Genomic DNA, 27944 nt, shown 5'->3' on the forward strand with positions numbered 1-27944 from the left:
ACGGGCATTTGAGCAATGGAGAGTTTCCGACTGATAGGTCGTCGGGACACCTCTTCGACCTAGAGGGCTTCATCCAACTCGATGACCTAAAATAACTGTTTAACCTATCTGCCCCACAGCGTTTTCAATATTTCCAAATCAGACTCTGGCTAACGCAGCCTGATACGCGGCCACTGGTAGGTAGGCAACTCACAGCTTTCGAGAAGTGGCTCTGCATGAAAAAGACCGATAGACAGGCGATTACAGACATGTTGGACAGGCCGCGTGGCTGGGCCGTCCCCCCTCCGCACAACGGGGCCCGGACCACGGCTCTCCCTGAATCCCCAGCAAGAGCCACCCCGGCATCCCCCCGAGGCAACCAACAACCCGTCCACAACGGGACGCCAGCTCCTGAACCCTCCCGTACCGGCTGGCCCTGGTCCCCGTCAGCACCATGGCCCCGGCCCAGCCGCCATCTTTGGACACTACAGCACGAGGCCGCATGGCCTCGACTCGACCCCAACCCTGGGCCTGGCCCGGCCCCGACATCGCGGCACCAACCTCCACACAGGAGGTAAAGAGACCACTTGGCAGGTCAATGAAAGAAGAAGGCGTCAACGGCTCTCCTCCGCCGGGTGTCGATCACCCCCGGCCTCCCTGGGCGCTGGCTCCAACCCCCTGCTGGGTGTCGGGACCCCCTCATTCCGGACCTCCCGACCTCAAGGCGCGAGGGTCCGGGCATCAAAGGGATCCAGACCTATAACTGGGGAAGCCCCAGACCAGGAGGGCAGTTGTATCCTGGAGTCGAGAGACACCGAGAAGAACTCATCCTTGACGGACTGCTGGCGCTGCCGCAGCCCTGCCCTGTGAACACTTCGTCTTGGCCTGCTGGCGCTGCCGCGGCCCACCCTCGTGAAACCATCACCTTGGCCTGCTGGCGCTGCCGCGGCCCTCTGCAACGTGGACTACCACCTTGGCCTGCTGGCGCTGCCGCGGCCCTCTGCCCATCGAACCATCGCCTTAGCCTGCTGGCGCTGCCGCGGCCCTCTGTACTTGAACCATCACCTTGGCCTGCTGGCGCTGCCGCGGCCCCTTCGTTGTCGACCTTCATCTTAGCCGGCTGGCTCTGCCGCGGCCCAACCTTGCAGACTCCTAAGCTCGAGGATTGTGAGCTTCTCTCTTACCACCCTCTGTACCGACCCGGTACCAAGACTGTCCCGCTACCCCTTTCCCTACAGAGACTAGAATTGAGAGGACCCTCGAGTCCTGAATCTCCTGTACCGCTGATAACCTTGCCGCAAGAACCCTATATAAAGAGTGTTGATCTCATCCTTGTGTGGTGTCTATCTGTGGGGAGGGAAGTGACTTGTCTGTACGATCGCCGGAGACGGCCCTCATCGGAGGCCTCTCCCCCAGTATTCGGCCGACCCTCTGGGTCCCCGTCTAACATTGGTGGCCAGCGGCGCGATCCAAACCTACGCATAACCGTACAGAGGGTCACTCGCCCCACGACACACAACCACCATGACAACAAAAGAGAGCGGAGCAACAGAAAAATTCCAGATGGAAAAGCTGGAAGAATACAACCACAGAGAACTGAAACAATTTTGTATGGAATTAGGCATTTCAACCACAGGACTGAGCACGAAAGAGGACTTCAAACGAGCCCTAGAATCTTGGGCGGAGACGGGTACGACCGTACCCCAAACACAAAGCCACGAGACACCCGAAACAAGCCCCACGCCGACGGAAGAAAGAAGATCGGGTCTCTCCCCAGAAGAGGTCCGGGAACGGGAAAAAAGCAGGCTCCATGAATTGGAACTGGCACGACTTCGCTTAGATGGAGAGCTCAAATTGGCGGAACAAAAAATAACGTTGGAACACTTACGGCTTCGAGAGGAGCGAGAAGAGAAACAAAGGCAGAGAGAGCTAGAAGAGAAGAAGCTAACCTACGAACATGAGCGCAACCTCAAAGAACTAGAGATTCGGAAGCAGAACAAGGAACTCGGGGTCCCCGAGCGCACGAACACTCCTGCCCCTACAGACCCCAAGGTCCACATACCCAAAGATGTCGTCAGAGAGTACTACAAGAACGATGACATCCAGCAATGGTTCAAAGCGTACGAAGTAGCCATGACCTCCCACCGGATTCCCCGAAGCGACTGGGGAGCCGGGTTATGGGGGAGGTTTGTCAACGAAGGGCGAGACGCCCTGCTGCAACTCCCGGACCATCTGATGACATCCTACGACCACATGCAGGCCGCCCTCCTCACTCGATACGGACTCACACCCGAGATGTACCGCCAGCGGTTCCGCGACTGCAAACGGATCCCGGGTACAACTTGGGTGGAATACGTGAACTTCTTTAGCCAGGCCTTCGAGGGGTGGATCAAGGGCAGCAACGTGACCACCTACGAACAGCTCTTTGACCTTGTTGTGTGGGAGCACCTTTCTAACAACTGCTTCATCGAACTCAGGCAGCACCTCCTGGACAGTAAACTAACGGAACCTCGGCAACTCGCCGCCGAAGCTGACCGATGGGAAAGCACCCGAGTTGGCCGAAACGGACCCAGCGAAGCGCACAGAACTGCCCAAGGGCCCCATCGCCCCCGTGGAGGAGGAGGCCAGGGCCGGGGTAGGGACACCGGCCCGGTGACTCCCGCCAGCAACACCCCGCCCCCGGCCAGCAGGGGAAACCCCCCGATACGACCCGGCTTCCGAGCCAACATCACTTGCCACCGATGCCAGCGACCCGGCCACTACGCAAATGATCCCAATTGCCCAAAGAACCCGAACCCTTTACCCCGCCAGGTCGCTGCTGCAGCCCTGGGGGAAGAGCAGCACCCAGAAGACCAAGAAGAGTACGAAAACGACCAGCCTGAGTGGGAACCGGCCGCCATGTCCCTGGTTTGCTTAGGGGAGCGAGACCTGATCCCTCGGGCCCCCCTTCCCGCCAACACGCAGAAGTACAGCCAGTGGGTCAACATTAATGGCCGCCGGGCGGAAGCCCTCCGCGACACCGGGGCCAGTGTGACCGCGGTCCGCTGTCATCTGGTGGCCCCGGACCAGATCTTGCCAAACATTCTTTGCCCTGTCCGGTCGGCCGACAACTCAGAAAGTCTATGTCAAATGGCCTACGTCCCCTTCGAATGGGGAGGAGTATCAGGGATGCTGAAAGTAACTGTCCGCGATGATGCCCCCGTGGATTGCCTCCTGGGGAACGATCTCGAAAGTTCTCCCTGGGCAGCAGTCGAACGGAGAGAGCACCTGGGGATGCTGGGCCTCCCCGAATGGGTCTGTGCTACGACCCGGTCCATGACCGCCCGTGCCGTCCCCAGTCCAGAAGAACCCGAGTGGCCGGAGCCTCCTCCCGCGATTGTCCCGGAGGAGGCCACCCCAGAAGCAAGTCTCCCGGCCCAAACCGAAGAAGGACCCGGTCAGCTCCCTGACCTCCCCGACCTGGCCCAGTGGCGTCAAGAGGGGGGCCCCACCCAGGAACAATTCCAACAAGAACAAAGAACCTGTCCCTCCCTCGAGGGACTCCGGCAGCAAGCCCTTGCCCAGAGCGCAGGGGACACCTCGGGGGCCCACTGGATCTACTGGGACAATGACCTGCTCTACAGTGAGCAAAGGATTGCAGAACTGGGGGCCAGTCGGGTGCTGGTGGTGCCCCTCCGCTTCAGAGATTTCCTCTTGAACTTAGCCCACGATATACCCCTTGCCGGACACCTGGGACAGGACAAAACGTACGACCGCCTGGTGACCCACTTTTACTGGCCCCGAATGCGAAAAGATGTCACCAACCACTGCAGGGCCTGCCCCACCTGCCAGGCCAGCGGAAAAAGTGGCCGAAAAACCAAAGCACCCTTGCAGCCTTTTCCCGTCGTCACCACCCCGTTCGAACGGGTGGGAATAGACATTGTGGGGCCCCTGGACCCCCGAACCGCCCTAGGACACCGGTTCATCCTGGTCCTGGTGGACCACGCCACCCGCTATCCCGAGGCTATCCCTCTTCGAACCGTGACGGCGCCTGTGGTAGGCCGAGCCCTGATGGGGATCTTCTCCCGGGTGGGCTTTACCCGGGAGGTAGTCAGCGACAGGGGCACAAACTTCATCTCGAAATACATGAAGTCTCTCTGGCAACAGTGCGGGGTCACCTACAAATTCACGACCCCCTATCACCCACAAGGAAATGGATTGGTCGAGCGGTTTAACCGCACTCTCAAAGGAATGATCATGGGCCTAGAAGAGCCCCTCCGTCGCCAGTGGGACGTGCTACTCCCGTGCCTCCTGTTCGCCTACCGAGAGGTCCCTCAAAAATCCCTAGGCTTCAGCCCATTTGAACTCCTGTACGGGCACCCCGTCCGGGGTCCCCTCAGCCTAGTCAAAGAAGGTTGGGAGAGGCCCCCCCAGAAAACTCCCCCGGATGTGTACAAATACCTCTTGGCCCTTCGCAACCAGACCCGGCGATTCAGGGAGATCGCCAAAGTCAACCTTGAAGCCAGTCAGGAAGACATGAAGAAATGGTATGACCAGCACGCCTCCTCCCTCGAGTTCGAGCCGGGACAGCAGGTCTGGGTGATGTCCCCGGTTGAACCCTGTGCTCTACAGGACAAATGGTCCGGGCCCTTCAAGGTGATCGAACGCAAGGGGCCCGTCACCTACTTAATCGACATGGAAACTTCCCGGAACCCCCTACGGGTCCTCCACGCCAACAGACTCAAGCCCCATTTTGTACGTTCAGAACTCAGCCTCCTGATGGCTACCGATAATGGGACGGAAGAAGACTCCGAGCCCCTTCCGGACCTGCTGAGGACCCTCGAGCAGGATGGCTCCGTGGAAGGGGTCAGACTCTCCGAGGCCTTGGCCCCGGAGCAACGTCAAGACTGTCAAGCTCTCCTGACACGATTCGCATCCTTGTTCTCTCTCACCCCTGGGGTCACCCCCTGGTGCCTTCACGATGTGGACACCGGGGACAGCCCCCCTATTCGCCACAGGGCGTACCGCGTACCAGATCGGGTGCACGCCTGCATCCAGACCGAGGTGTCCAAGATGCTAACACTGGGAGTGATCGAACCCTCGGACAGCCCCTGGGCCAGCCCCGTCGTCCTGGTCCCCAAGGCTGCCGCCCCGGGCGTTGCCCCTGAGCTCCGGTTCTGTGTGGACTACCGGGGACTGAATGCCGTTACCAGGACCGATGCTCACCCTATCCCCCGGGCAGATGAGCTAATTGACCGTATGGGGGCCGCCCGCTACCTGAGCATCTTCGATTTAACAGCGGGCTACTGGCAAATCGGCCTCACCCCCAGGGCCCAAGAACGATCCGCCTTCTCTACCCCGGATGGTCACTACCACTTCAGGGTGATGCCATTCGGCATGAAAAACGCTCCGGCAACATTTCAACGACTCGTGAACCAGGTACTGGCGGGCCTCGAAGGATTCAGCGCCGCCTACCTGGACGACATCGCTGTGTACAGTCACCACTGGACCGACCACCTCCGCCACCTGCGGAAAGTTCTACACGCCCTCCAGCAGGCCGGGCTCACCCTCAAGGCCAGCAAATGTCAGGTGGGCCAAGGGTCCGTGACCTACCTAGGACACCAGGTGGGAAGCGGTCTGGTGGCCCCCCTCCAGCTCAAGATCGCTGCCATCCAGGCCTGGCAACCCCCTACGACCCAAACCGAGGTCCGGGCCTTCCTGGGGCTCACCGGGTACTACCGGCGGTTTGTGAAGGACTATGGCAGCATCGTGGGGCCCCTCACGGAGCTCACATCCAAGAAGAGCCCCAAAACGATCAACTGGACTCCGGACTGCCAATCGGCCTTCGAGAAGCTGAAGGCCGCCATGTGCACTGCCCCCGTGCTCCAGGCTCCCGACTACGGCCGGGAATTCATCGTGCAGACGGATGCCTCCGATCATGGCGTGGGGGCCGTCCTCTCCCAACTCAACACCGAGGGAGTCGATCAGCCAGTGGCATTCATCAGCCGACGCCTGCTGGCCCGGGAACAGCGCTGGAGCACCATCGAGAGGGAGGCCTTCGCCGTAGTATGGGCCCGCAAGAAGCTCCGGCCCTACCTCTTCGGCACCCCCTTTCGGGTGCAGACAGACCACCGACCCCTGCAATGGCTGATGCAGATGCGGGGGGAGAACCCGAAACTGTTGCGCTGGTCCATCTCCCTACAGGGGATGGACTTCACTGTGGAGCATCGTCCAGGCCAGGACCACGCCAACGCAGACGGCCTGTCACGCTTTTTCCGCCTCGGCGAGGAGAGCCCCCAAGAGGATGGCTGACTCTCCCTGCCTTCAGCTGGGGGGGACGCATGTTGGACAGGCCGCGTGGCTGGGCCGTCCCCCCTCCGCACAACGGGGCCCGGACCCCGGCTCTCCCTGAATCCCCAGCAAGAGCCACCCCGGCATCCCCCCGAGGCAACCCACAACCCGTCCACAACGGGACGCCAGCTCCTGAACCCTCCCGTACCGGCTGGCCCTGGTCCCCGTCAGCACCATGGCCCCGGCCCAGCCGCCATCTTTGGACACTACAGCACGAGGCCGCATGGCCTCGACTCGACCCCAACCATGGGCCTGGCCCGGCCCCGACATCGCGGCACCAACCTCCACACAGGAGGTAAAGAGACCACTTGGCAGGTCAATGAAAGAAGAAGGCGTCAACGGCTCTCCTCCGCCGGGTGTCGATCACCCCCGGCCTCCCTGGGCGCTGGCTCCAACCCCCTGCTGGGTGTCGGGACCCCCTCATTCCGGACCTCCCGACCTCAAGGCGCGAGGGTCCGGGCATCAAAGGGATCCAGACCTATAACTGGGGAAGCCCCAGACCAGGAGGGCAGTTGTATCCTGGAGTCGAGAGACACCGAGAAGAACTCATCCTTGACGGACTGCTGGCGCTGCCGCAGCCCTGCCCTGTGAACACTTCGTCTTGGCCTGCTGGCGCTGCCGCGGCCCACCCTCGTGAAACCATCACCTTGGCCTGCTGGCGCTGCCGCGGCCCTCTGCAACGTGGACTACCACCTTGGCCTGCTGGCGCTGCCGCGGCCCTCTGCCCATCGAACCATCGCCTTAGCCTGCTGGCGCTGCCGCGGCCCTCTGTACTTGAACCATCACCTTGGCCTGCTGGCGCTGCCGCGGCCCCTTCGTTGTCGACCTTCATCTTAGCCGGCTGGCGCTGCCGCGGCCCAACCTTGCAGACTCCTAAGCTCGAGGATTGTGAGCTTCTCTCTTACCACCCTCTGTACCGACCCGGTACCAAGACTGTCCCGCTACCCTTTTCCCTACAGAGACTAGAATTGAGAGGACCCTCGAGTCCTGAATCTCCTGTACCGCTGATAACCTTGCCGCAAGAACCCTATATAAAGAGTGTTGATCTCATCCTTGTGTGGTGTCTATCTGTGGGGAGGGAAGTGACTTGTCTGTACGATCGCCGGAGACGGCCCTCATCGGAGGCCTCTCCCCCAGTATTCGGCCGACCCTCTGGGTCCCCGTCTAACAAGACCTCTATAAAATGATCGGCCCGAGCTGCTTCCACACCGCTCGGCGGGCCAGTAAAGGTGGAAAACCGAGTTGGGGAGAAGCCTCACGGATAAAGAGTGGGGGGATATATATTACAGAGCATACCGCACAGCTAGGAACACTGCGGAAAGGGGGAAGGTGTTGGGGAGTTGGGGGCTTTGGGGAACTAGGGGGGGAGGGGTGCGTTGTCAATCTAAGGGGGGGTTGGGTACATTGACTGCTGGGGCCTGCCCGAACATGCTCTCATGGACACAGTACACCCATACGATTAGCGAGCCTGTACAACCTTTGCTCAAGGGGGGGCGGGGTAATTGAATGATGGATGTTCAAAAGGGGCATGTGATCATTGTATTGTACCGTACCTAATGCACCTGAAAATTAATAAAACAAAGTTAAACAAAAAAAGTATTCAAGGCAAAAGGTTTTTAGGATGATTTGTGCCATTGCTCACAGATAAAGATTGCAATTGAGCTGTAAATTTGATGTGTGGTGTGATGCAATTTTACTTGAAGGCTGAGATATATATATATATATATATATATAGTATGAAGAATTTTTTTTAAATGTATGTTTGGTCAATTAACAATCAGAGAAAATACATGGATTAAAAAGGAGGGGACCTATTTCATCCAGCTTGTCCGGATTGCAGTGCCAGGAAACAAGATATGGATCATGGTTTATTTTTTTCAAAGTCTTTTATGTTTGTAAAGAAAATGTATCTGCCCAGTCATTTCTAAATATTTATTAGCAATGTACGAGGGAGCACTTTGTTAAATCCAGCATCTATAAATGTCTATCGTCTGAAATTCTTTGCATATTCTCTTGTACGGTAATTGAGTTACTAATATCTTTCAGAAAAATCATGTAGTGATTGATTAACCATGCATTTAAATTCTCTGTTATATCTTCTATTATATGTATGCTTTTACACACCTTGTATGTGGCTTTAAGTGTCTTTTGTGAAAGCACCTCTTTTAAAATAATAAATAAGGAATTTTCTCTGTTAAAAGAATGAATAGAGTCTGTGGAAGATATTAAGTGGTTTTTGTGGAGCTTGAAAAGATAAAGACCGATGCCTACAGATAACTCGCCAGTGATCTCTTCAATAAGAAACTCATCCCAGTTGATTAAGGAGCATATAATTATTTTTTCAGTCCCGATAGGTGAAAGGGTCGTACTTTCTTTTCTTTACAAAAATAAGCATAATAAGAATTAGTGTGAGAATCAGAATCCTGTATCTTATTCCCTTTTAAACTGTGATAAAGTGCAATAAGCCAACTGAAGCAGCACAAAATACTGATACCGAACAAGGCACTAGACATCTTGAACTTTTGACTGCTAACCATGACTATGTTGGAGTATGTGCTCCTTTCTCCTCCTCCTACCCCCCGCCAGTAGGATTTGGAAGACCCATACCTACTTGTGTTCCAGGGTCATTCCTGCAGATCAATATTTGCTCCACAAATAAGAATCATTAAGAATACGAGCTCTGACCTGTTGTACAATAGCATTTACCTAACCTTATCATCTAGCACACCTGCATGTTTAACCTGTTCAGGTCTTCTTTCTTAGGACTCTGGAAACTGGTGTTGTGTGTTAATCAGTAGAAAGTACATATCAGAAGCTTTGAATAGTCTTTCAAAGGACACAGATATATAGGATTAAGGAATGTGATGCAAGCATGTAATTCTTTTTGAATATATCCTTCTGTGCTGGATCAAGTTGCTGCACTAGCTGTGTGGTATACCATACTGGGATGGTCATGTGTGCTAACCGAATGTCCTTCAATCATTAGGTGTTGACCTAATGGGTTTATGATTTTACTAGCTGTAAATCTTCAGGCTGTGGTATGCTGGGAGGTTTTGGGTAAAAGGATAGGTATTCGGGCTCTGATTGGTATGTTGGCAGCAAAATGTTAGTGTTTATTTAGGAGGGACAGTTGCACTTAAATGCATCTTCTTTTTCTTTTGTGGGCTTGTAAATGGCAGTTAAAGAGAAGTTGACGGCAGATCCGGACAGTGAAATAGCCACCACCAGTTTGCGGGTATCGCTACTCTGTCCAGTAAGTTTCAAGTAAATTACTTTTAGTTGAAATTAAACAAATTGCAAAGAGCACTTTGCTATTTTATTCACTTTATTCTTCCAGTGATGATATGCACTTCCTGTGCAGAACTATGACACTATGGCTATATTGAAAACAAATATACCATTATGAGGCAAGGACATGAGAATATTTCATGTATGCAGTATTTGTAAACCCATAAATGCTGATAGATAATAAAGGACATGTGGCACCCTTTGCGTGACGACTCTGCTAACTGTTGCTACACTGTAGGTTCGAGTTGCATGTGTACTCTTATACTGATTAGTTCTGTCTACTCAAACCTTTGTTAATTATCAGACTTTGGTTCCAAAACATCTAATGTAGGATTGCTATATGCACATCCTTTCTGTGAGGAATTATGTTACACCTGTTTAATTTCCTGTACAAAAGTGCACCTCACATGTGATTTATTTGCTTCAAGTAGGTTTGTTCTCCAACTCAAAGGTGAAATTGTTATATAAAGTAACTAAGGCAACCAGGGAATGAGGATTCACTTGTGCCGAGACGTGATCACAGGTGGGAGTACATCCTTCCGTGTTATATACTGTTCCACTAGAAGTACTCCATTGTCTTGTGAACGCTGTTGCGGATTTTTAATCTTTAATTCCCCCTGGCAACTTCTCAACAAGAGATCCCTGGAATACGGTAGAGCCCACCCTGACTTATAGGGGTCTGGGTAACCTGATGATATTGTTACTTCTCATATATACAGAAGTTCTCAATATAGTCAGTTAACAGACTCAAGATCCATATACATCAACAATCTCTGTGGAAAAACTGTTCGGCATCACCTGTAACAGAGGTACAGACTCTGGAGCAGACTTATAATAACTGGCGCATCCCTGTATATCACCAGGGATGCACCAGTTATTGTGCGTCAGGGCAGACACCTCTTGCGCCACCATGGATGCGCCGCATTTACAATGTTGCGCACCATGGGGCAAGAGTAGACAGTCAAGGTGATGCATTGCTGGAGTCACAGCTCCAGCAATGCTCGGGGTGCCTCTATGCCTAACATGCTGCGTCACTCCTTACGCCTGCTTCAAGCAGGCGCAGGGTTTTGACGCAGCATAGCCTTAAAAGTGACTGAGTGAAATCTTGTAGATTTCACTCAGCCACTTTTGGGAGGTGTTCCTGCACCGGAATGCCCCCCGCGCGCCAGAACGCCCAAATGTGGCGCAGTGCTTTACAACGTGACATGTCTCCCAGATGCGTCACGTTGTAAATACCCCGCAGCATGGCGCAAAAGTGACGCAACGGCAGCGCAAATGTGGCGTACGGGGCTTGTAAATCTGCCCCTTAGATTTTAAGGTCTACCTACGTACTTTTATCTGTCACTATTGAAAAAGAAGAACTTTAAGTTCCTCCATAATTATTAGCAGAGATGAGGACTAAGATTACATATGTTCCAGCCCTCAAGACCTGCCTACAAAACCCAAGTTGCACCACTATTGGGGCTCCTGTTTTCCACTCTTGTGAAGACGTTTTTTTTTTTTTTTAAATGAAATTTCAAGTGGTGCCACAGAATCTCATTTCTCATCCCTGTTCTAGGCTTATCCGACACAAATTTAGCTTTTACACTGTCTGAGATCAGCATAGAAGACTACAAAGAAGATGCTCACCAGCTTCCCCAGGGTTCAGTACTGAGACGCTGCTATAACTGCACTGCTTACATAAACAGTGGAAATGTGACATTAAGTTCTCTTCACACACTATTCTCAATTAAGTGATCTTCATTAAGCGATAGCTTTCACTTCAGACAGGTGGTTCTGCCCAGGCAGCTGGCATTGGAAAAAAATAGGATGCATTTCCCTACGTGAACTTATACAAGTGGTTGACCAGCGACATTGCAATAGTTCGATAAAGAAGCTAAAGCTGCAACCATCCTGATTGACGTTTAAAGCACACAATGGCTGTAGTGTTGACTGATCCTGAACATGAATGACATTTCCAAATAGGAATGGTGGAGGTGGATGGTAATGATGATGTCTGTTAATTACATAATGTCTGGCAGACAGATAAAGCTGTCATCCAGATACTAAAAATGAAACTACAGTTCACCAAACTCCACTTTGTCTAGGCTAACAAAAGGACTGCAGCGCATCCCACATCTCCATTTTATGAGTGGAATGCTGAAGAAATTAGTAAATGCAAGAGACCTTTACAGAATTCTCTGCTACTGGAAGGAATATTAGTTAAGCTCCATTTGCACCCCTAGGGTCCATTTTGCTATTGATTGGTAAGCTTTACAGTGAGACTATTTGTATCCTCTTTTATGAGGATTGTGACTAGACCTTGTCTTTTTTTCCCGTATTTGCTTTCTTACAGCTTGGAAAAATGCGACTCACAATCCCCTGCCGAGCTCTGACGTGCTCCCACCTTCAGTGCTTTGATGCTACTCTCTACATACAAATGAACGAGAAGAAACCAACATGGGTGTGTCCTGTGTGTGATAAGAAGGGACCCTATGAGCATCTTATTATCGACGGGTGAGTCTAGTGGAAAGCTTTTGATCTCTGTTCAAGTTTGGTTGTAGGTAAACAAGATTGCCATAAGGTGACATAAATCCTCTATTACTGCCTGAATGGTGTTCAGTCTGGTTAGAATAACCCTTTTAGGTCTTGCCTTTGATGTTAAAAGACCTGTTGTGGACCATACTGTGAGAAGTTGGCCTGATGTGCAGTGTTCACTATTCTAGTGATCACTATATATCAGTCCAAACAACCCTTATTGATGATTGGTTGTAAGTCAACCTTATAGACCAGCTATCCTAGTAGCATGGATACGAGCAGTCTAAGGCTAAGACTCTAGAGGGCGTGTTAAGCCAGCTGTTTTACCATCACATTACCCCTTGAACACCCAGTGAAAGGACACCACACAAGTGTTATGAAAATAAACAGTGTATTTATTAGAATCACAACAACCCTGTACTCTTTATGAGGACAGGGTGCTAGGCACACAACAAAACTCTTACGAAAATACTTAAGTTAGCACGTTATACACAAATGCCCGAGGGGCACGAAAAACCATATACTTTAAAAGTGGAATGCGAACTTACTAGCAGGTAAGTACAGTACTAATAGGCTTTGGACTCGCTAGGACTTGACTATAGAATCGTTAGATTACTTCTAGGAGACCTAGGGGACTCGGGTGCAGAGTGTGCACTCTCACGCGGGATGCGGGACAAAGTCTATGGAAGCTAGTAAAGGCAAAGTTAGTGTTCGCGGGCGAACCCGACCTGGTAGGAAGAAAACGACAGTGGATCCTGACCCTAGGATAGTGAGGCTATGCTGGGACACCGAAGTGCCGAAGTTACCTAGCCCAGGGGCTGCAGCTGCATAGGTCTGAAAAGACGTCGGGAATCTCGTTGCCGGACCAGGAGCCTGGAAGAAGGAAGTTGCTGGCAGGCGACCAGTGAAGGAAAGTTCGATGGATCCAAGCCTGGATCAAGGAAGAAGAAAACCTGAAAGCAGAGGGGACCAAGTTCTTGAATCACTAGCCAGTGATTAAGTGGGCACCAGGATGGCACCGGGCGAAGTCACCTCGACTAGGTGAGTGGGCGACGCTGGCTCTGCAGATCTCACGGACCAGGAGGCGTTGTCGGCGACCAGGATGGAGAGGCGAGCTGTCCCACGATGGATGAAGCTGTCGGCGTCGAAGTTACCCAGGATTGGGCAACAAGCCTTGGCTAATTCAAGCCCACGCGGTGGACTCAAAATGGCGTCTTGAGTGGACCAGGAGGGTCCGGAGTGCTCCTCTTCTGGAAGGGAGCAAGGGCCAGTCTGGAGCAACCAGACTAGCAGCAGTGATGTCGTCGGGCGTCGTTCAGGAGGCCACAAGCCAGCGGGCTAGTAGCCAAACAACGCGGTGAGCAGCAAAAAGCAGAAGGGCCCCACGCCGATCGTGGAGATGCTGGGGGGCTACTCTTCGGTGCTGGAGCTGCTCAGGGTCGGGGCTTCTCGGACCCCAAAGCACTCACCAGGAAATTACTCGGCGGGCTTGCTGTGCAGAAGTCGTGCAGTCTTGAAGATGGCCGGTCCCTCGACGTCTCGTCACACCCACGAATCTCAGCGTGACTGATGATGTAGGTAGAGGTCAGAGGTGCCAGGGAAGCCGGTTCTCGTCGAGCTGGGCAGTCTTGATCCAGAGGAGAGACTTTCAGCAGACCGCAGTGTTCTTAAGATGGTGCCTGCGGGTGCAGGGTGACTACTCCTTAGTCACAAGGGAGAAATCTTAGGAAGAAGTCTTGAGTTCCTTTCGTGGAAAGTAGTTTCAGGATTCAAAGATGATCTGATTTGGAAGGGGGCCAGTTCCTACCTTTATCCTGTAAAAAGGGGCTGGCACGCGACTAAGTCCTGCCCTAGGGGTGGGACCAGGAGGGGGGTGGTTACACCCACTTCCTTGGCGGGCTTTTCCCCAGCACAGGGTCTGGAGTGACCCTGGAACTGGTTCCAGCCAGCCTATGCACAGTGAGCACCGGGGTGCCACGTGCAGTCACCTTCCTCTAAAGCCCTGCCTACCTACAATACACAAAACCCTGTCTGGGACGGTGCTGGCACCGCCCCTGGCAGGAAACCCTTTGTCCTTATCTCCTGCTCTGGGAGGACTCCCAGCAGCAGGAGGGCAGACTTGTGTCTCGGTGGCAGCATCCATTTTGTGGAGCTGAGGCTCTGTTTGACTTTAACCGGGGTTAGGGGTTACATACATGTCGTGTCCCTCTAGAAGGGTGGAATGCTAACCCCGTCGCCAGAATTGGCGAGGGGTTAGTATTCCAATTCGTATGACACCTTACTCGACATGTTTTGATAAAGCGATACCAGAGTTGGCATATAACCGCGAGGATTATAATGCACTTAAGAGTATATGGTATGCGATATCATGGAAACGGCTAAGGGATGGATCCCGAAAGCCGCAGACAGGCTCAGCTCATGCCAGAGCACCATCTCACACGATTCCAAGCACTCTGCCTTCAGGATTGTTAAGGCCTGCCATAGGAGTGACTGATAGGAGATCTGTGTGTCCATTTTAGGGCTAGATATAGGTATACTATATCTAAAGCAAAGGGTGAGTACACCACCTTGCCCCAGCTGTCGTGCAGCCAGTTGTGTCAGTTTAGTTAGTCAGCCCAGGGGTGGCATAATACATGCTTCAGCCCCTGGGAGACTTCTGGGTACCTCAGCCCTGGGTACAGGGACTTAGAGAGGGCCCAGTGCCAATTCAGTACCTGAGTACAATTTGGATAGAGAGAACAGCTAGGCTGTGGGTCTGATTAGCAGGCCCACAGCCAGGGAAAGTCGTAAACCAGTGCAGCAAAAAGCAAAAATCTGGGTGATCATAGGATTGCAGACCCTACTCTCCTACACATACCAAAAACGTGTTGGCTTTGAGCCAACCCATTGCTTACCATTGGTGGACTTTCCTGTGACTTATTTGCTTCCATCTGATTTTCTTTTACTGAACCAAAGCTACTTTACCATATTTTGAGTGGATGACTTGTATACTTCTCCTGCTTATGGTCATGGAAATATTTTGTTCGTAGCATGTATGACTGTAGATGCACATGCTCGCATACTCCTGCCATCTAGTGTTGGGTTTGGACAATTGCAACTGTTTTTTCTTCAAAGAAGTCTTTAGAGTCATGAGGTCTCTGTGACTCCTGTGGTCGTGGATGAAAGTGGCACTGACTCCATTGTGAGATTGGTTCGAGGCATGTGGGCTGCTGAATTCATATCTATAGCATAGATCGCCGCCTAGTGTTGGGTCCGGATGATTACACATTGTTGTCCTGGAAGAGTCTTCGAAGTATCACGAGATAGGTGGCTCCTCCCCTGGATTACAGTGCGCATGGGCATCGACTCCATCCCCAGATTGTTTTTTCCCGCCATTGGGTTCGGATGTACTTTCGTTCTCTCAGTTCGGAATCGACAATATTCTCGAGGCCAAAAGGCCTTTTTGTCTCATCGTCGGTATTGTTTGCGTTCGGTGCCCGGTTCTGTTCCGACTCGCCTTTCGAGTTCGACATCCAGGTAGTCGCGTGACTCTTTGGAGCTCGAGGCCCAGTCGACGCAGCAAGCCCCTCGACGACGCGACATGGAACGGAGCCCGTTCAAGAAGTGTCTCGTGTGCGGATCGAAGTACCCACACATCGATGTCCACCCGGTGTGCAACAAGTGCCTTTCGCCGGACCACGATGAAGCCAACTGTATGGCTTGTTCCAGGTTTCGTTCGAAGAAGACGATTCGGCTTCGGCGCGTGGCGCGCATGGAGGCCCGGCAGTCGGCCCCGGCACCGGTGGACATCTTCGACAGCGAGGAAGCAGACGAACACGACGTTCAGCTGCAGATTTCACCTCCAGCGGAAGAAGTCGACTACGACTATCAAGTGGATGTCGAAGGCCTATGGAAGATAGCTCAGAGGACGAGCTATGCCCCGTTCGAACACTTACAAAGGCTCAGGTCGAGGGATCGCCTATCGGCCTCACCCAAGACCTTCTACCAAAATCCACGGCCCGCCTCCCGGCCCGGCTACGGACGCTGCGACGGAGCCGCTATTACAGAAAATGAAACCGAAAGTGAAGCCTTCGGTGTCCGCACTACCTAAAGTGGTTCAGGCGCATTCGAAACCGAAACCTTCTGCTCCACCGTCGACACCCTCGTCTTCCGAGGTGTCGGGACAGCCCAAGCCGAAGAAGCCTGTCGACCCGGCAAAGTCGGTGAAATCCGTCCAGCCGACGCAGACTAAAGGCGTCGAGCAGAAGCCCAAGAAGGCCGTCCAGACTCCGTCAAGCAAGGGCGTCGAGCCGAAGTCCGGGACTCCGTCAAGCAAGGGCGTCGAGCCGAAGTCCGGGTCGGGCGTCGAACCGGAGACAAGCAAGGGCGCGGAGCCGAGGGCCGCAAAGGGCGTCGAGCCGAAGACCGGCAAGAGCATCGAGCCAAAGGTTGGTGCCCCTAAAGCGGTTGCCCAGGACACCAACAAGCCTCGGGCCGACCAGCCCAAGACATCGACGCTCGAGTCTTCCCATGTTGCTGGACCGAGGTCGTCTGTCGTATCGGCGAAGCCGTCCGCTTCCTTCACAAAGCAGGTCTCGGACTCCCTCAAGCGTATCAGGGACAAGGCCTCAGCAGAAGACCCCAAAACGCCTTCCGCACCGAAGCAGTCGGTCTCCACCTCCAAGTCATCGACGCCACTCCTCTTCACATTGCCGCCGAAGGTGGCACCGAAGGCCTTCGCACCACGGGCGGCGCCCGAAGCGAAAACGCACAGTGCTGTGGGGTCGACGCCTACTCTCCCGGCTGGGGGCTTAAAGCATCGACCACCATTACTGGAGGAACAGTCGGAACGTTTCATCGATGCAGACACTGGGAAGCTTACGCTTTACAAGCGGAAAATCACGGCGACGACGCCTTTGGAGTCGTATACCATTCCTTTGAAGCGCAAAAGGCCTGCTTCTGATTCACCGGTCTTGGTCGAACCACTGACTCCTCGGACTCAGAGTTGCCACGCCCTCGCCAACTTATTCCGATGCCGAGGATCAAGATCAGGAATACAGCTTCCCGGCCCACACAGATCCTGATGCACAACAGGACGCATGGGTGGACACAGGTGACCAGGGGCATCAGCAACCCGCCCTCGACCCTCAGATATACAATATCAAAACGTCTCCCACTGAGGATTCTGCGGCATTCAATGCCTTGATTGAAAGGGCGGCGAAGAACCACGACGTTGAACTCCATGCTGACCCTGTGGAGGTGGACTTCCTCTTTGACACTTTTTCAACAGCTGAAAAGACTGTGAAAACCCTCCCAATGCTAAAAGGGGTCCTCAAACATGCTGCAGACATTTTCAAAGAGCCCACACGGGCAAGGGTGGTCAACCCTAGAATTGAAAAGAAATACCGGCCGGCACCTGGCGATCCCACCTACATCAAGGGCCAGTTGCCATTGGACTCCCTGGTCGTTTCTAATGCCCGCAAGAGGGCGAATTCGCAAACCACTGGTAAAGCTCCTCCCCCGGACAAAGAGTCCAAAGTGCTAGAAGCATCGGGAAAGAGAGTAGCAGCTCAGGCGGCCAATATCTGGCGTATCTCTAACACGCAGGCGCTCTTGGCACGCTACGACAGGGCACACTACGACACACTAGAGACCCTGTTGCAACATCTCCCAGACCAATATAAGGAGGCTGCGGAGATGCTTATCCAGGAAGGGAAGCTCATCTTCAACGCTTCAATTAAGTGTGCACTGGACGTTGCGGATACTGCAGCCAGGGCAATTAACACCAGTGTGATGTTAAGACGACAAGCATGGCTCAGAATCTCCGGATTTAAGCGTGAGATCCAAACAACCATCCTCAACCAGCCAGTTAACCCTGACAGATTATTTGGTCCTGAGGTGGATACCACCTTGGAAAAAATAAAAAAGGATACCGAGACTGCCAAGTCCATGGGAGCTCTCCAATCCCAACAGTTTCGGGGGAGCACTTTTCGTCGCTCAGGCAATAGGGGTGTTTCCAGAGGCCAAATGTCCCAGCAAACACAATTCAATAAAGGTGGGGCGCAATCCTCTTACCCCAAACAAAATAGAAGAGGTTATCGGGGCAACAACGCCAAAGGCAGAGGCAAGGGCAACAACAACTCCCGTTCCTCCGCCTCCAACAAACAGTGACGCCCTGTCACTGCCCCCCGACCATTCCACACCTGTCGGGGGGAGACTCCAGCAGTTCCTGCCAGTCTGGAAATCCATCACCACAGACAGGTGGGTCAGGAAACTTATCCAGTACGGTTATTGTTTGGAGCTCACATCCACTCCACCCAACATACCACCAAAACACCGTCCTATGTCCACAGAGCATTTGCACTTATTGCAGCAGGAGGTTCTCGTCATGCTGCAAAAGGGCGCTATAGAGCTCGCGCCAGTGGAGGAGGAAGGCACAGGGGTGTACTCCCTGTACTTCTTGATCCCAAAGAAGGACGGGTCCCTCAGGCCTATTCTGGACCTCAGGCCCCTAAACCAGTACATTCTCTCAGAACACTTCCACATGCTAACACTGCAGCAGGTTCTTCCGCTCCTCAATAAGGGAGACTTCCTCGCAACCTTGGACCTCAAGGATGCTTACTTCCACATTCCACTCCATCCATCACACAAAAAATACTTCGGATTCACCATTCAAAATCGGCATTACCAATTCAAGGTCCTTCCTTTCGGAGTGACCACGGCCCCCAGAGTGTTCACCAAATGTCTAGCGACAGTGGCGGCGCACCTCAGGAGACAACACATCCATGTCTACCCTTATCTGGACGACTGGCTGGTTCAGGCAAAGTCGGCCCAGCAGTGCGCCGCCGACATGTCCCACACCATTCACCTTCTTCACAGTCTGGGGTTCTCCCTGAACTATCCAAAGTCGCACCTTCAGCCAGCCCATGTGCGGCAATATCTAGGTGCAACAATCAATACTCTGGCAGCCATGACTCAGCCAACTATAGCGTGGATCAACAACATCCAGTCGCTAATCCAACATTTCCAACCGCAACACTCGCTTCCTGCGAGAGTGTTCATGCAGTTGATAGGCATGATGGCCTCCTGCATTTTCATAGTCCCGCACGCGAGGTTACATATGCGTCCGCTCCAGGAATGCTTAGCACATCAGTGGAATCAGGCTCAGGGACAGTTGAAAGACCTAGTGTTGGTCACCGGTCGGGCATACAACTCTCTGCATTGGTGGAATCCACACAACCTTTGCAAGGGCCGACCGTTCCAAGAGCCTGTCCCACAGATCATCCTAACGGCGGACGCGTCTCTCCAAGGATGGGGAGCTCATGTACTCCACTACACAGTGCAGGGACTATGGACAATACAGCAAAAGAAGATGCACATCAACTACCTAGAACTGATGGCAATCTTCATGGCACTAAAAGCATTCAAAGTACATCTGTGCAACAAGGTCGTGTTGATCCGGACGGACAACATGACTGCCATGTACTACATCCAGAAGCAGGGACGTACGCACTCTCCACAGTTGTCTCATCTGGCTCAGAGCATGTGGAAGTGGGCCATTCAGAGGAACATCTTCCTCATGGCGGAACACCTCCCAGGCACGGACAATCAGATGGCGGACCTGCTCAGCAGGTACAGCCACCAGATGCACGAGTGGGAGATACATCCATCAGTACTCCGCCCGTACTTCCAGAAGTGGGGTCATCCACAGATAGACCTGTTCGCCACAAGGGAAAACGCAAAATGCCAAAGCTTTGCCGCCAGGTTAAATGTTAAATGTTAAATGTCGTATACTTGTAAAGCGCACAGCTGCCCCAGCAAAGGGGCGTCCCGGCGCTGTATACCGCTGGGGAACCCGTCCTGGCTTTCCCTGTGGGATGGTCCCTACTGGGAATCCCCAAGGTGGAGTCAGGCATCCTCGGCGTTGATGGGGCCGTTGTGGAGATTAGGCAAGCTAATGCCCAGAGTTGCCGAGTGGGACCCCAGGTTAGAGTAGGCACCGAGGCGAGAATTGTCGAGCCCGCTGACCCTGGTCCAGGACCCTGCCGCGTCGGGAATTGAACCCTGGTCCCGGGCCGACTTCTGCTCCCGGGTCTGCCGCCTCTAACCAGTGAGCCACACCACTCCACTCTCTGGGTTCCCTCACCCACAGTCGCACGGCAATGCGATATGGATGAACTGGTCAGGCAGATTTGCGTACGCTTTTCCCCCAGCACCTCTCATACCGCTGGTGGCAAGAAAGCTAAAGCAACACTCGATGACTCTCATCCTGGTTGCTCCAACGTGGGCACGCCAGCCATGGTACACCACGTTTCTGGAACTCTCCGTGGTACCGCATCAAAGGCTACACCTCACGCCCAAGCTTTTGACGCAGAGCCATGGCGACATTCAGCATCCAGATCCGCAACAGCTCAACCTGGCGATCTGGCTCCTGAAGTCTTAGAATTTGGCTACCTTGACTTGCCTCCTGAATGCATGGATATCATACGGGAGGCAAGAAGGCCCACCACCAGAGCCTGCTATGCAGCAAAATGGAAGCGGTTTGTCATTTACTGTGCTACACACATCAACCCGCTAGATGCATCCACTCCCAACATCATCTGCTATTTGTTACATCTTTACAAATGCAATCTAGCATACGCTTCAATCAGGATACACTTATCCGCCATAGCGGCTTATCTCCAGAACAGGCAGCATCTCTCCGTCTTCAGAGTGCCTGCCATTAAAGCCTTCCTAGAAGGCCTTAAGCGGGTCATCCCTCCCAGGACCCCGCCAGCTCCTGTATGGAACCTCAATGTGGTCCTCGCCAGGTTGATGGGCCCACCTTTTGAGCCTCTAAGTTCATGTGAGATTCAGTTCTTGACATGGAAAGTGGCTTTTCTCATTGCCATTACGTCTCTGTGACGTGTTAGTGAGCTACAGGCGCTCACTGTACAAGAGCCATTCATTCAAATTCACTCCAACAGGGTGGTGCTGCGCACTAACCCTAAATTTCTTCCTAAAGTGATTTCGCAGTTCCATGTCAATCAGACCATTGAACTGCCCGCATTCTTTCAAAACTCAGAAACAGTTGCCGAAAGAATGCTCCACACTCTTGATGTCAAACGAGCCTTGATGTACTACATCGATAGGACCAAAGACTTTAGGAAAACACAACAACTCTTTGTTGCCTTCTCAGCCCAGCACAAAGGCAACCCTATTTCCAAAGCAGGTATAGCCAGATGAATCGTTAAGTGCATTCAGATTTACTATCACAAGGCTAAGCGCACTTTAACGGTCCCTCCAAGAGCCCACTCCACCCGAAAGTTGGGGGCCTCTATGGCTTTCCTTGGTAATATCCCTTTGGAAGATATTTGTAGAGCAGCCACATGATCTACACCACACACATTTACTAAACATTACTGTGTAGATGTGCACTCCAAGCAGCAGGCAGCCGTAGGGCAGGCTGTTCTTAAAACACTTTTTCAGACTTCTGCAGCTGGCACAGGCGGCCGCCGTTTATGGAGGGACTGCTATGTATTCTATGCTATAGATATGAATTCAGCAGCCCACATGCCTCGAACTGAATATGCTACTTACCAGTATGCATCTGTTCTTGGCATGTAGGGCTGCTGACATTCATATCGCCCGCCCTCCTCCGCGGCGCCTGTAGCGGCTGCAGACTTTTTAACACTTACTCTTAGCATGGCCATCGCTTACACTATTACACTCCATCTTTGCCACAATGGCTAAAAATAATCTGGGGATGGAGTCGATGCCCATGCGCACTGTAGTCCAGGGGAGGAGCCACCTATCTTGTGATACTTCGAAGACTCTTCCAGGACAACAATGTGCAATCATCCGGACCCAACACTAGGCGGCGATCTATGCTATAGATATGAATGTCAGCAGCCCTACATGCCAAGAACAGATGCATACTGGTAAGTAGCAAATTCATTTATCTCCGCCATTTGGTTTGGGCGTGCCCCAATGTTGCTCCTGGTGTTGAGAAGTTAGTCTGCTCCTGTCATGGCCTTAGAATCTTGTTTCTTCCTGTGCCTTGAAGACTATTTGACTCACTTCTTCAATCTTACGGTGCTTGTTCCACTTTACGAGCCCATTGTCGTTGAGCAACTTGGCCATTTTGCCTTAAGACCCCCTTCGAGCCACCACTTGCTTCTAACTATCTTCAGAGAATGAAGACGCACTCGAGGTGATGCAAGGGACCCCCTTCAGAAGATGTCCATAGTCTCATTCTAAATACCCCTGGCTGCATATCCATGCTGTCTGCAAATTTTGCCTATCGCCAAAGCATGACGAGAGCTGGTCCGACTCCTGCTTGGCAAGAAAACTAAACAACAACCAAGGTGCCAGTACTGATAACAATTTAAACAATTAAATGAATGGTGCAAGGATACTGAAACCAGGCCGCCATAAGCTCATAAGTCGCTTTTTATTTTCAAATGTTCAAGAAATTTTTCAATCGAGAGACATATACAGGGAACACAGCTATACATACAATTTTTATACAAATATATACAAAACACCATCAAATATACATCTTTTTACAACCTACAGTTTACAATCAGTATTCATACAATTCAAACCACACTATTACATCCATTCAATATACAATCAAATAAACAATCAAACACTCGCCATCCACACCACTAAGTCCTATTGGGCCAATATAATTTGTTCAGTTGAAATAAAGGCCCTTACACCTGCCAAACAAAGCTTTAATGAAAACCTATTTCAATGCATGCATGATGTTATGACATTTAATAATCATCAGGCTGTTACTGGAATTGGCATGCCTCCCAAAATGTTAAATGCAATTGTTTGGTGGTAAAAAAAACGAAAGGGTCTACGCGTTTCAAACTCCAGTCACTATTGGGGTTCTCATCAGGACCAAGACACACAAAAAACTTTAAACGAAAAGCCACAGCCGTGGACCTCCTATGTATTAACCTTGCTGTACAACTTTTTGTTGTGATGGTGCACAGTCGACGCTGGTTTAATGCCGTGTAGTCACAATATCCCTGTAGCAACCGATGCGTAAACACCTTTTCAATGCGGTGCTTGCGCTGCTTGTAATCACCCGATTCGATTTCCCTTGTTAGACTCTATTAATCTCGTACGCATGATATTTTCTTCTCCTGCTGCTTCAGTCAGCCGTAGTTCCCGACAAACATTGTCAGAAAACTAGGCATCAGTGACGGGACATACTGTGAGCCCACACCAAAATATCCAAGTCATCTTCGGAAACAACAGACTTCTTCAATAAGGCTGACCTTCTCGGTGCCCAAGAATAAGAATCTGGTGAGCTGCTTGACCTCCCAGCACACCAACCCAGACTCTAGACCATCAACTCAGATCTCTTAGGCATAGAAGAAAGCACTTCTGGGAGAAGAGGCACCTGAGAATGCTCCATCCACCCGTTATCTGCTAAAGTCCCATGCCTCGCATGAGTACTATTGCTATCCAAGCCTCTCTTGGCTCAAACGACACACTTGGAGCTGAGCACCGTCACCCTGGGGAAAAGCATCAACCTCTGTGCCTAAGCTGCCACCACCTTCAGGTTCCCTGGGCCCTTGAGTGCTGGTTGACACCGCAGCAAGCCCTTGGACCCAAAGAAAGATACTTTCAGGAGTCTAAACCTGTGATAATTGTAGAGTCCAAGGACACCTGTTGATGCCAATACGTTGAAAAATTAGCCACCATTGAGGCCGAAAGTTCCATTTACACCACAACCACCATCTGCTCTGAAGCCCTCCATTCATGAGATTGATGAGAGCCTTATCCTCGAGAGGCTAGAGCAGGAGCTGTACAGAAGACCAAGATAGATCACCATCCACCTGCAGTCTGGTAAGATCTCTGCCCCATAAAACCCTGCCAAGGTAGTGCAGGTTTTGAAGCAGTCCTGCCACTGAACACTTCTGCACTTCAGTGGCCCTCAACGAGGACTAAGGACAAAGTTCTGCTGCTCCTCCTCTTCCTCCTCCTCCTCCTCCACCACCACCATCACCTCCTCCAACACTACTGTCACCTCCTCCAACACTACTGTCACCTCCTCCAACACTACTGTCACCTCCTCCAACACTACTGTCACCTCCTCCACCGCAACTGTCACCTCCTCCACCCTAATCTCCTAGGACTTTCTCTCAGGGTTCACTGGACTCCTACTCCGATACAGGCAGACCTAGCCTCTTCTCCCCAGCTAAAGACTTTGCAACTGTCTACCCTGGTCCTTTGATTGATCCTTGGGAGGGTTAGGATCTGTTACCTCAGACAGATCCAGATCTAGAACATGCAAGTCAGGGCCTCATCATCGTATGATGCTAAGGCACACCACAGTATAATTTAACTACCGGTTGCATTCCATAAGTTAAACCTGCATGTCACCCCTGAGGATAACAATTGTTAGGTGGAGACGCTTTTAAAGACACAGCATTCCATTCAGTACCTCTCCATGCTCAAGGGCATGATAAAAATCCACCACCAAGATTTTCATGGAACCGGTCAAATCCCGGGTAGTCGCACCTCATATAGACTAAAAGTATAAGCCAGTACCCTCTGACCTGCTTTACATCAGGGATTCTGTCCCACCAGACTCCCTGGTTGTCTCCACTGATAGGAAATTAGCAGCGACCCAGGCGATGGGCCTCCTGACAAGAACAAGCAAATTGATGCAGCAGGGAAAAGAGTGGTAGTGGGTGCAAACACACATTGACGCATCATGATTTCCGTAAGCCTCCTTTCCTGGTATGATACAGCTCACTTGGAGGGGATAAAGGGGCTACAATAGTACTTTCCTGACTAATAGCTCCAAAGGCCAAGTAAGGACACCTCTACATCTAAGAGCTGATTTGTGGAACTGGTGGTATCTGTTAGTTTTAGGATGGGAGGAAGCCACCCTTGATGACTGGCTGATCAAGAGCGTAAGCAAACAGAAATGCTTAACCCACACCCAGGCTGCAGTCTCCCTCCTGCACAGCCCAAGGTTCACAGTAAATCCTACAAAATCTCACTTTGAGACACTCCAAGTCCAACCCTTTATAGGTCAGTCCTAAACACATTTGTGGGCAAAGTTTTCTCCAGCTCTAAGTGTACTGCCATTTCACTAGCTGCTTCCTCTTTTTCGCCAATTGGTCCACTTCCAGTGCGCTCAGTAATGCACCTACTAGGTATGATTGTCACATCTATTGCAATAGTGTCGCGTGTTAGAATACTTATACTCCCACTTGAGAAAAATGTGTCCAACCAATGGTCTCAAGTGCAGTTTCAAGTAGAGGATGTAGTGTTGATACAGGCCAGCACCCATCGCTCTCTGCAGTGGTGGAATAGCAGGAGCAAACCTTTCGGAGACCTGGTTCCACTAGTGACCATTACCATGAATCTAAAGCCTGCTGGGGGGCACATCTCCAAGACAGTCCAGGGTCTGTGGCCACCTCATTGTGGCCTCCACCTCAACCACCTGGAGCGGTTAGTCATTGTTATGTTATAGGTTTTAAGAAGCGCATAGCTGCCCTACCAAAGGGCGTCCCAGCGCTAATCACCAACTGACATAGGGCAGACAGAGACTCACTTCGCCGAGCCTTCCAAGCCTTTCTCCAACAGATTCAAGGCCTGGTAGTCCTTGTGAGCACAGACAACATGCCTGTCACATTCTGTCTACAAACGCAAGAAGGCGCACGCTCCCCTCACCTGTCTGCAAGTTGGGCACTGGGCTATCCATCACCAAGTCCATATCCTAGCAGAGTATCTACTGGGGGTGGACAACAACTTTGCAGACCTGCTCAACAGGATGCAGCAAGAAGTTTCTGAATGGGAACTCCACCCACAAGTCCTGCTTCCTTACTTTCAGAAATGTGGCACCCCAAACATAATAGATATTTTCACTATACACGGAAGTTTAAAATGCCCAAAATTTGCAGCCAGGTTTCCACAGGCGGTGCTCTAGGGTTCAGCTGGTTAGAGATTCTTGTGTACCCTTTTCCACCTTTACCTCAAATACCATTTGTGTTCAGGAAGCTTAGGTAAACCTCCTTAAATGTCATCCTATTGGCTCCAATGTGGGCCAGACAGCCATGGTTCTCTACCCTTTTAGAAGACCTGGTTGTTTCCCTTAACATTTTCTGCTGCCTCCTCCATTTTCTCTGGGTACCTCTTTCACAGTTGTGGCTTTTTGATGAAACTAGCTCTGGGACGCCCCGTTTCTGGGGCAGCCATGTGCTTTACAAATCAAATCACATAACATCAATGTCCATTGCCCCTCATGAGAAACTCTCCAACACAGATCCATGGCAAATTCAGCCACCTAGACCCGAGACCACTAGACCCCTTAATAATTTGCCTACTGAAGTCCTATAGCTTGTTTACCTTGGCCTACCTCAAGAGTGTATGGACATACTCCGGAAAGCCCATATACCCACTACTTGCACCCGCTAAACGGCTAAGTAGAAGTGTTTTATCTAATATTATACATCCAAACACTTAAAACCCTCTTGTGCTTTTAGTGCAAGACATTTGTTACCTCCTGCAATTAAAGAAATCAGGATTTGCCTAGACAAAGGTGTGGCAATGCCTAACTAGCATTGCAGAATACATGCAGAACAGGGAACCGTCTTCCCTCTTCATAAAGGCTTTGATTACTGGGCTCTTGAAGAGATTTAAACAGATCTTTCCACCAAGGGTACCTTCAGCACCAGTCTGGAATATCACTGTTTTCCTTACCAGACTTATGGGGCCAGCTTATTAACCACTGCATGCATGCCCTATGCAGCTACTTTCTTGGAAGGTTGCCTTCCTCATAGACATCATGTCTCCTCGACATATTCGCGTACTACAGGCGCTCACACTACCGGAACCTTTTTTCCAGGGCCGCTGAGTCAGGGTTGTTTTTTAGAACCAACCTCAAATTCGTAACTAAGGTGGTCTCCACATTAATTAAACTCTTGAGCTCAGTTTTTTCCCATTGCCTGACTTGGTAGCTGAAAGAATATGCCACACACTGGATGTCAAGTGTGCTCTTATGTATTATATAAACAGGACCAAATCCTTACTTAAAATGCATCAACTTTGATCACAAAGATCATGACGTTTCTAACGCAGGGATAGCCAGGTGGATTGCTAAAAGCATCCAAACCACACAAAGATCTACAAGAACTGTACCTTCCCTCATTAGACCACACTCCACCCGCAGTAGGGTGTCACTAAGACTTTTCTAGAGAACATACCCATAACCGATATTTGTAAAACTGACACATGGACCACTCCATCTACATTTACTGAGCATTATTGTGTGGACATTCTTGCAAGACAGCAAGTTATAGTTGGGCTTCCTGTCCTCTGGACTCTTTTTTTCAGACCTCTGCACTACCCGCTGCTTAGGGGAGTACTGCTTTACAGTCGATACAGAGAATGTGCATCTACAGTCACACATGGAACTTATGGAAAATGGTACTTTTAAGTAGCTCTTAGTTGCATTTAAATGCTTTAGATTCACATGCACCACCCTCTTTTGGGTAATCCAGTGTTTGTTTCAGATGTCTTTCACTCTTCATCATTCTGACCCTTCATGCCTGGTCACTATTCTTTTATACTCGATACTCTGTGCTACTCTCACCCATTTAGCGAAAATCAATCAAATAACAGAGTTGGTGCCCATGTTCATCCACGGCCAGAGGTATAGTCACCAAGATCTCATGGCCTTTTAGAAGAAAAACAATTTTTAATTGTCTGAGTCCAAGGCTAGAAGGCAGGAGTATGCAGAACAAGTGCATCTACAGCACTACATGCAACAGGCAGATGCTTGCAGGGTGAGTAAAGTATTTTTTTCTTCCAGCACTCCAAGGGAGTGCATGCGCTTT

The 27944-nt window shown here is 51.4% G+C and overlaps 1 protein-coding gene across 3 annotated transcripts in view; it reads left to right on the forward strand.

Moving 5' to 3' along the window:
* PIAS1 (protein inhibitor of activated STAT 1) overlaps positions 1-27944 on the forward strand; it is a 906486-nt gene that overhangs the window by 496807 nt on the left and 381735 nt on the right. For all 3 annotated transcript variants that reach the window (XM_078683057.1, XM_078683058.1, XM_078683060.1), the window contains exons 8-9: positions 9489-9562; positions 11933-12093. In XM_078683057.1, coding sequence (XP_078539183.1) covers positions 9489-9562; positions 11933-12093 — 235 coding nt within the window. The remainder of the gene's footprint in view (positions 1-9488; positions 9563-11932; positions 12094-27944) is intronic.

The sequence above is a fragment of the Lissotriton helveticus genome, chromosome 3_1 (assembly GCF_964261635.1).
Source record: "Lissotriton helveticus chromosome 3_1, aLisHel1.1, whole genome shotgun sequence".
NCBI lineage: Eukaryota > Metazoa > Chordata > Amphibia > Caudata > Salamandridae > Lissotriton > Lissotriton helveticus.